This window comes from Parus major, chromosome 19 (genome assembly GCF_001522545.3).
Source record: "Parus major isolate Abel chromosome 19, Parus_major1.1, whole genome shotgun sequence".
Lineage (NCBI taxonomy): Eukaryota > Metazoa > Chordata > Aves > Passeriformes > Paridae > Parus > Parus major.
In genome coordinates, this window is record NC_031787.1 from 9,053,335 (window position 1) to 9,062,552 (window position 9,218).

A 9,218-nucleotide genomic window follows, 5' to 3' on the forward strand; every position below is an offset into this window, starting at 1 on the left:
GGCACAACAAACCTCCGCAAACCTCACCCATGGCACAACAAACCTCCCCAAACCCTCACCACGGAAGCTAACACACAATGAACAACCACCTAAACCTCACCCACAGCAGCAATCACACAACAACCCCCCAAACCAAGGAGCCCCCTCACAGCACAGCCCAAATCTTAACTGTGCTCCAACAACCTCCCTTTGTCCCAAAGCTGGCACGCCCATTCTCCCCAGCACTGGTGTGCCTCTATCAACAGATGTCTTCAGAGTTTAAATTTGGTGGATAAAAATAAATAAATAAAATACACTATCAAATTGAGTTAATCCCTACCATGACTGAAACACACATGTGCATGAAGCAGAAACAAAGCTAAATTTTCTAATTATTTTCTAAATGAAAATGTTTCCATAAACCTACAAGGCAGAGATTTTGAAATGGGCCATAGAAGAGGTAATTCCTGTCAGGATAATAAAATTATTTCTGCTGGAAGAGAGCACAGTTTATAATAAAGGTCATACAGGGCTTCTGTTTAGAGTGATTGTATAAACGAAGAGTTAAAAGTCACTATTTACTTGAGAAATAGTTGAGATTTTGCTTCCATCAACTCAACACCATCTCCTTCTTCAGGCTGGAGTGGAAGCCCAGCAAGAAGAGAGACCACTGCTTCCATACTCGCCTGGTCCAAATCTCTGAAAAATAAAATTTAACAAACAAAATATAAGTCACTTTTGCTTATAGCTCTACCTGCAGATGAAAAACAACATTTTTAAGAATACAATGGTATTCCACTAAAGTTCTGTCCATCATGGAAATAGCTTTTATATTTTGTGGTACAGGCTCTAAATTAGAGAAAATATTAAAAGGAGCAAAGTCATTTAAGACTAAACATTAAAGACAATTCTGCTGTTGCTCACCAAAGCTTCAGTTTCAATTTTTGTCTTTTCCTTACCATTATTATTGTTACAGCAAGCCCAACATGCTAGCTCACCCATGGCTATCAAATGCCACCTGGAATGCTGTTACAGGTGAAGAGTGCCCCTTACCTTGTCAAGCATTTCACATCCTCGTCTGTTGCTTGGTTTGATGTTCCCATTACCCAGTCTGTCAAATATTCCACCATTTTGTTCCTGTTACACATAAATAGATTGTTTTAGCTTTGCTGGGGTTTTTTACCAGTCTGTATCACACATTAAATTGTTACGTGTGTTCAGTATCACCACAAAGTAAGTAATATTTAAATGCAGTACCAGGCTCATAATTATTCTGAAGACACAAGGGAATTATCCCTGTACCAGGAATACTGGTGTGACAGGGGTTTGGTTTATTTTTTAACCACATAACCAAAGAAAACCTGCCTACAGTACTCTATGAGTGAAGTAATGCCATCCTTACCTAAATTTCATTTCTTGACAAAATGAAAGGTCATCTCTCCTTTCCATCATTACTTCTACTAACTGGCAGAGCTTTGTTTTTATTTGAATGGCATGTACCAGATTTCCAAGCACACGCACATACCTGAAGAAAAAAGCAAAAGGATTAATTAAATACTTCATGCTACTTCACTTCCTCCCCCCAAGAAAGCCTCTTCATCAGAAGCAAATTTCTTCTGGCCAAACAAATTTTCTGTCAGTGTAAAACTGAACAGAAATCTACCCTTCAGCTGGTTTTTAACCACTAACATCAGTGTAAAGAAAAGTAACCAGAAATGCCTATGGAATAGGGCCAAGCTATGGAATGGTCAGGTCTTTAAAAAACAAAGGTTACTCTTCAGCAATGCACTTCATGCTACACAACTTACACAATTACTGAAGTCAGAACCATAAGGAGGATCAGAAAATCAGCTGCTGCTTCTCCATGGACAAAACCAGAAAAGATATGAACTAGAAGGCTCCAACTCACTTCTTAAACATAATGCCTGTGTATAGGAAGGTCAAGAGGGCTCCTTACCTAACCAGATTCAGCATCATTGTCTCAATGCTTGCTTGTCCGAGGTGTTCTGAGCTCCCTTCTGTGTGATTGTCAAGCAAATTCTTCATTATAGCAATGGTTTGCTCTACAAATTGTGTGTTGGTGTCAGTTAACAACACCTACAGGATGAAATACAAATTCTGGTTAATTTTTTACACATAAAACCAAAGAAAGGGTATTTCCCAAATATACTGCAACATTTCAAAAATCTCATGGACAAGCATTTTTCTAGTTGCCACCACACCAGTAAAATTCCAATACATGTCAAGATTCTGTATGTGAACCCTGCCAGCCATAAGGATTCAACATAGAATCTCACAGATTCTGCACTCAAGAGTTCACTATTCAAGAATGTTAAATACAGCCTGGAATCACAAACACAATAACCATTAACACATGCTGGGATGATCACTCTGCTCACAGAGTTCTGTGTGCACAGAACACAAACAGGCATCCATTTCAGTCACTCGGGGGAAAGACAGGACTGACACAAATGTGAATCACCATTTTACCTGTCCTTGAGAATCAAAGAACTTGCTGATGGTATTCTTCAGTTTGTTGAAGAGCATTGGATAAAGTGCTGGACTGAGCTCCAGCCCCACCAGGTCTTTGATGTTGGTCCGTATCTGCAGCCCCACCTTCTCGTGGTTGCAGACCATCAGTGTGAGCAGGCGGTCGATGAATTTGCTGACCGGGGTCTCCACGCTGCCCTCGGTGGAGACCATGGAGATCATGGAGCCCTTGCGCTCATTGAGGGGGCCCATGGGGGGGCTGTAGGTGGCCAGTCCTGCGCTGCTGCGGTGCTGCAGGCACACCCCGCCCAGGGCACACAGGAACCCGGTCATGTTGATCCACTCCTGCAGTGACTCCGTGTCTGACAGGTCGATGGAGCCGCCGCCGCTGACGTGCGACATCCGCCGCTTCACGATCGTCTTGTGCAGGCTCTCAGCCACCTGGGAAGCAAGGGTCATTTGCCACATTAAAACTCAAGCTCCTTAAAATAAATAACCCTAAAGACTTATTTTGAATTTCAAAATGTTGAACCAATGGAAAAATTCATAGTCACCTGCCCATCTTCCATTTTGGTCTTTGGATAGTTAAGGATTAGTTTTGTAGCTTGTTCCCATTTTGCATGCGTATCCTCCCAGGCCTGAAAGAAGATATATCAAGATTTAACTTCAAATCTACTTGTAGCAAGTACAAGTGTTTGTTTTTTTAATATGCACACAGAGCACATGAAGTGAGAAATCAGTTCACCTCTGTGTTGCCTGCAGTGGGGTGCTCAATGCGCCTCAATAACGCCATTACTCTCTTCTGAAGAGCTGCTCTCCCTGCAAAGGGCACAGAACATTGAACCAAGTTTTTCAAAACCCATCTACATCAACTTTATCATCTTTGAAAGTAAATATTGCATTAAGAGGAATATATTGCACTTGAAGTCTTTAGAAAGCTAGCTTCTTGTTACATGATTTTAAAATCCTCCTGAGCTGTCACCCAGATTCCTTTCGCTTTCCAGCAATTCTAATAATTAAGACATTCCAGAAAAAGCCAGAGCAGCACAAAATCAAAAACCTCAACCTGTTTAAAGAACTCAAACACAAGTAACAGTCTTCTGACCAGGTACAAAGTTACTTTAACTGCCTCATGACTCTTACCTGTTGACATCATGTTGCTCACAGATGCAAACTCCATGAAAGTGTTGTAGTTTGGCAAAAAATTATGCACTGAGACCTCATCTACTCCACATCTGATGTCGGCCTCCTCACAGAGGTGACGGAAGCAGGACATGGCCACCAGGACTGCCTCGATATCTGGGCTCCACAGGAACATGTATAAGGCCACTTCCAGCTTGGTCTGGGCTTGGCGGCAGATCGGTGTTCCACTGCAGCCTGCTGTGCTTTCCTGGGAAACATACAATTCCCAGCTGGGGAACACTGCTTGTGGAAATTCAGCCCTGGCCAAACTGTGTTTGAAACTGCTTTTGGTCTAGTAGGAATAAGCCATCCTAGAAAGGATCAGAGCTCTTATATGATGTCGCAATGCTGTTTGCAATCCTAATCAAAAAATATTCACCAACATTTTAACTGAAAAAATGTGACTTTGTAAAGTTTGAAACATCATTGTTAACCAGTACATTAAATATATACATTATTTACGACACAACTGCCTTTTTCTCCTCAGAAATAATTAATTTTATTTTCTAAAATTACTCTAAAAGTGATTTAATTTCTAATTGCCCACAGGTTCCTTATCAAATGTTAAAAGTAACTATCAATACATATTACTTACTATGGAAGAATTCCCCTTCCCTTTCCTCAGGGTAGCCCCTGGTGCACAGCGTATCATTTCGTCATGGTCAAGAGAAATTTGACTAGTTCCACTTCCAGAGACATCATAAAGGAAGAGGAAATGGCAGGAACTCCTATCTGATTGCTATAAAAAGAGGAGGAGAAGAATGTATTAACTGATACTTTAATAGAGCAAAAGGCACAGATTTGAGGAAGGTAAAAAGCTCTTGGACATTTACATAGTACTTTTTCCACTGCTGCTCTCAGGGTGTGATCAAGTTCCTTGTGTTAATGGTATCTTAGACTGATACTTCCCCTTAAAAAATACATTATTTGATACTTTAAGACTATCAGAAAGAAGCAAGTCAGAATTCTGGGGCTCAGAAGAACAAGAACCTGAGATCCAAAAGGAAATTTACTTTGTCCATGAACATGTGTATTTTACCATTTACTACCTTTCCTTTCTCTCACCTTGGGGACTATTTCCCTGCATTAGGCAAAGAGGCACAAGGCACAGGTTTCTGTGAAACATTCATTTTCCAGGCAAGTACAGCAAGCTGTGCAGCTAAAGGAAAAAAATAAAAATACCAAACCTAACTTTGGTTACCAATTCTAACCAAGGTGCCTCACAAAGCAGAAAGGAAATCAGAGAACAGAACATGTAGGAGTAGCTATTAATTCTCTTCCAATCAAAAATAACCTGGTAAATAAAGGAAGTGACACAACAGAGAACAATTCATGTTAATGATCCCAACAGGGATGGTAATGTTCACTTACTTTGTTTTTTAGCAGAAATTTATTCCTACAGATGAGAATCTCTCGCAGCCACTTGAGGATTTCTGTACTGCTGAGCATCTGATGACTCGTAAGCTTCTTGCAGATATAAAAAAGCATTTGTGAGCTGCAGTAAAATGAAATTCAGCATCAGCCTTCTGACGGAGCACCAACACTTGTGAAGGTATCACACTATGTTTCACATAGAAATAGGCACTTAGCATGAACACCCTGTGCAAACACTACCCTGGGCTTCCAGCAGTACAACAGAGAGGTGAGAGTGTGCATGGACAGGCCAAGCTCCCCTGGGACCCTTCCCAGCGCCCACGGCCGGGAGCAGCCAGAGCTCCAGCTCTGCCCGGGACAGACAGCACAGACAGGGCAGCACGAGTTACCTACACTGCTCTGACAACGTGTCAACTCTGCTCTGGAAGGAACACATCTAGGGATGTTCCTTCTTCATATCCCGTCAGGCCTCACACTCTCTGTTAAAACTGCCAAAGGGTCCAAATTAGTGTCAAGTGTGACGGGTTTTCCCCCCGCCCAAAGAGACCATGAGCTCCCTGTTGTTGCAAAGCTATCCCAAAATACTCACAGCTATTTCAAAAGAGAAGACAAATCAAAACAGCTATTTCTTTCATTTATCTAAGTTTCTTTACATACCTGATCTCCCAGAATGTTTCTATAGGAGCATCAGGATTCCACAAGTCAATGCTGTCCAACTGGTGCAGAACCAGCAAAGCCTAAAACCAAAGAGACAGCAAAAGACTTAATGACAGAACTTTACAGAGTACCTGAGCACAGGCAGAGAAACAGGTGCAGTAACATATTCATTACACCGCTTTAAGAACAGCAAAAGATACAAAAAGCATTTTCCATAAAAGAGCAAGAGTGCAATGTCAGTCTGTATCAACAGCATTTCATTTCAGTCTTTACTTCATGCTCATACTGCAGACACAGAGGTTTACCCTGGTACTTCTGTCCAAAGCCATGCTGCACAGACAGACAGACAGATAGACAGACACTGTTTTGAAGGAGAGGCTGTGGCAGGAACACCAGGCTGTGCCCCTCACCTCCATGGCCTCCTGGGCGATGTCGGGCATGCTGGACTGCGGCACCAGCTGCACCAGCCCCGTGATCAGCTCAGCCGTGCTGCCCTGCGAGTCGGGGCCCTGCTTCCTGGGGTTCTGCACAGAAACACACAGCACAGGCTCAGCTGCAAAACCTTCCCCTGCTTGACCACACCACTGACAGCTACTGCAGCATTCCTGCTGCTGAACTAGGGGGATTTGGGGATCTTTCAGAGAATCTGTCATTTTATTTTTAATCCATAACACGCCTTGCATATCATGTCTCTGACAGAACTGGAATATTTTTGTATTAAACCATCACAAGCCTGAGAAAATGGAAGATCTAAGACAGTACTCATTGAAATGATGACTAATTTCCAACCCCCTTATTTTAATTTTCTTCTATTCCCCTCTCCTTCTCCCACCTTCCCCTTCAGAGCCACTTCAGAGAACTTCATGCTTTCTCTTGCTGTGTTGCTCTGATTCTGTAAAGTCTCTTACAGTTTCTTTTTCCTTTAAAACCACAGGAGGAACATAACCAGAGGAGAAAATAGGTAGGAAGTGTCCTAGATGGCCAGGTGACCATTAATTTTTATTCATTTAGCAGCTTCAAAATTAAATTCTGACTGAATAGTATGGCAGTAGGATTTACTTACACACAGCAAAAGCTTTGGATCTGCGTGGATCAATTTCACCAAGGACAACAGCAAGAACTTGTAGCTTCTGGTTTCCAAATCAGTAGGTTTTTCTTTAAATTTAAGGCTTGTCATTTTCTCCTTAAATGTAAGGCTCTGATGGAAGGAAAATAAATTGCATTCCTTGTCAGGAAGGTAGTCAAACATAACAGTTAAAATTAAACATCTGATGAAATGTATTGCTTTTATCACCTATAATTCAAGAAAAAGTTTAAAAGTATCCAAAACTCAAGTATAGTCATATAGCCTCCTAGTTCAAAATCCCCTCTCTCACAGGCAATCACTATTATATCTTTAAAGTTCCCTGAACAATTATTTCAGTAAGCTGCATGTAGACATAAATTTTTTTGCAAAAGAGAAAAACTGTGGCAAAAGAAAAGTAGAAAAAGGACCAAAAAGAATCACTGGCTATTTCTCTGGTCTGAGACAGAAATAAAAATAAACATTTCCAACTCCTTCTGAGTACATGAGAGGGAATTTTTTTCCAAAGGCAAAGTCATGTCTTTATTTTCTGCTACAGCCCTAGGCCAGATGTTTGCATGTTCACCTCAACAATCTCTGGAAAATGAACCTTTCAGATCTAAAAGGCACACAGGGCATCACTTAACTATAAAAATAATGTGCCTCCAGCTGAAACAGCAGTGAACTACTTGTAATTTTGAAAAAAAGGAGAAAGCCTAGGTTGAAATCACCTTCAAGGTAACTGATGAGCTATGACATTGTATGATTAAATTCTACAAGAAATTAGGTTCTCATGTTATTTCAATAATTAGTTATTGTGCAAATATAAGGAATAAAACCTACCACATGAAGTATCTGATCAAGAAATTGGTAGCACAGTGGTAGAGGTAGCTAACTCTGTGCTAAGCCTTAGTGGGCTACAGGTCAGGGATTTCTAGGAGAGGCACGTGGCGAAAGGAGATGTATTTCTGTGAATTCATTTACTGCCTCCACACAATCCAAACTAAAGAGTGTCACTGAGAAAGCCAGGCCAGGCTCTGTGCAAGGCACCGAGGAACCACCAGCAGTGGGACGCTGACAGACAGCACCGGACAAGGACAGACGTGGAGGAATTCAGCATCAGTGAGCTCAGGCTGGAAATTAGGAACCAGTTCTAAACCAGAGAGGGGAGTGGGAAGAGCATCGTGCTGGGCACAGAGCCAGCAGTGCCCTCCTGGGGGAAGGAGCTCCGCTGGTGCTGCGAGCGCTCCCTGTGGCCCCCGGCCCGGGGCTGGCGGGCTCTGCGGGTAACTATGCACAGAAAAGTCAGCGCAAGGAAGGGCTTTTCTGCTTTTCTGCGGTAGTTACAGGTCATACTTACAGCAGCAGAGGCCCAGGGCCATGCAAAGCAGGGGCTGGCGGGCGTCTGACCACGGGGGCGACAGCAGCCAGGCAGAGGGAAAGTGAGAAGCAGAAGACAAAGCACCACCAGTCAGAGCAGGGGTAGTGTCAGGGCAACTATTCTCCAACAGATGAATACACACAGGTGAAAAGCAAGTTAAACATGGAGTAGCTTTCAACCAAAAGCATTGTGCTCATTTGCTCTCCTTTGAGAAGTCCAACAGGAGTATTTTTATGTCTCATTTTAGGCTTCCTAAACCAACCCACCAAGACCACTTGCCACAGCAGAAGTCCTCAAGGAATGCTCAGAGGAGAATGCAGCAACACAGCTGTATGTGAACTTACTGGAAGAATTTGGATGAACTACAAATCTGAACTTACTCAAAACTTTCTCCAAGACAGCCAAGAATATTGACTTTATTTTGTAATGGTGGAAAAATCTTTTACTTTGTTGCTGTCACCAAGAAAAAACAGTCAATTTGCTCAACATAAAACAAGACAAATGAACATGCCAATCATGGTAAAAGTATCAGTTTTCAGTGACACATACAGAATGCTTTGGTTTTTCACATTAAGCAAGGATGGACACGTTAGTCAGCTATTCACAGAGCCAGAAAGCTTAAAATGGACAGTTAGCCACAGAGGACAGTTACAGGACAAACAGCTGTGTGTCGCCAGTTTAAAAGCAGCAGGAAAACCGAGAGACATCAAACCAGGAGCAGCCAATCCCCCAGCACCGCAGGGGAGCACGTGTAGCTCCCTGTCACCACCTTCTTCCCCCCTCTGGTGTCCAGCACAAAGGTGATGAAGAGGAGGGCAGGGCTGGGCACAGGGGAAGGCGGGAGGTGCCCCCAGGCTTACCGGGGTCATGCGGATGGCGGGGTGTGCCCCGCAGCCCTGCATGGCGCGGTGCAGGGTGTCGCTGAACATGCTGCGCAGCTCCACGGCGTGGCAGTACACGGCGTCGATCCGCGGCCACCAGTCCAGCGCCGACTGCAAGGCAAGGGCAGCACTGAGCCCGAGCCACAGCTCTGTGGCACTGAGGGTACCCAGCCCTCACTGAGTGCCCTGCACACACCCAGCTGTGGCTCTG

General features: G+C 43.2%; 1 protein-coding gene across 3 annotated transcripts in view; it reads right to left on the minus strand.

The window, feature by feature from the left end:
- The window catches only part of NF1 (neurofibromin 1), a 65,676-nt gene that overhangs the window by 47,093 nt on the left and 9,365 nt on the right, over nucleotides 1–9,218 (minus strand). For all 3 annotated transcript variants that reach the window (XR_004499849.1, XM_015646461.3, XM_015646460.3), the window contains exons 11-24: nucleotides 8,987–9,118; nucleotides 6,746–6,880; nucleotides 6,093–6,206; nucleotides 5,683–5,762; nucleotides 5,023–5,146; nucleotides 4,247–4,390; nucleotides 3,613–3,859; nucleotides 3,215–3,288; nucleotides 3,024–3,107; nucleotides 2,470–2,910; nucleotides 1,937–2,076; nucleotides 1,382–1,504; nucleotides 1,033–1,116; nucleotides 562–678 (exon numbers count right to left, since the gene is read on the minus strand). Coding sequence is in view for 2 of the 3 variants with exons in the window: in XM_015646461.3 (XP_015501947.1) it covers nucleotides 562–678; nucleotides 1,033–1,116; nucleotides 1,382–1,504; nucleotides 1,937–2,076; nucleotides 2,470–2,910; nucleotides 3,024–3,107; nucleotides 3,215–3,288; nucleotides 3,613–3,859; nucleotides 4,247–4,390; nucleotides 5,023–5,146; nucleotides 5,683–5,762; nucleotides 6,093–6,206; nucleotides 6,746–6,880; nucleotides 8,987–9,118 (2,039 nt within the window). In the remaining variant the exon portion in view is untranslated. The remainder of the gene's footprint in view (nucleotides 1–561; nucleotides 679–1,032; nucleotides 1,117–1,381; nucleotides 1,505–1,936; nucleotides 2,077–2,469; nucleotides 2,911–3,023; nucleotides 3,108–3,214; nucleotides 3,289–3,612; nucleotides 3,860–4,246; nucleotides 4,391–5,022; nucleotides 5,147–5,682; nucleotides 5,763–6,092; nucleotides 6,207–6,745; nucleotides 6,881–8,986; nucleotides 9,119–9,218) is intronic.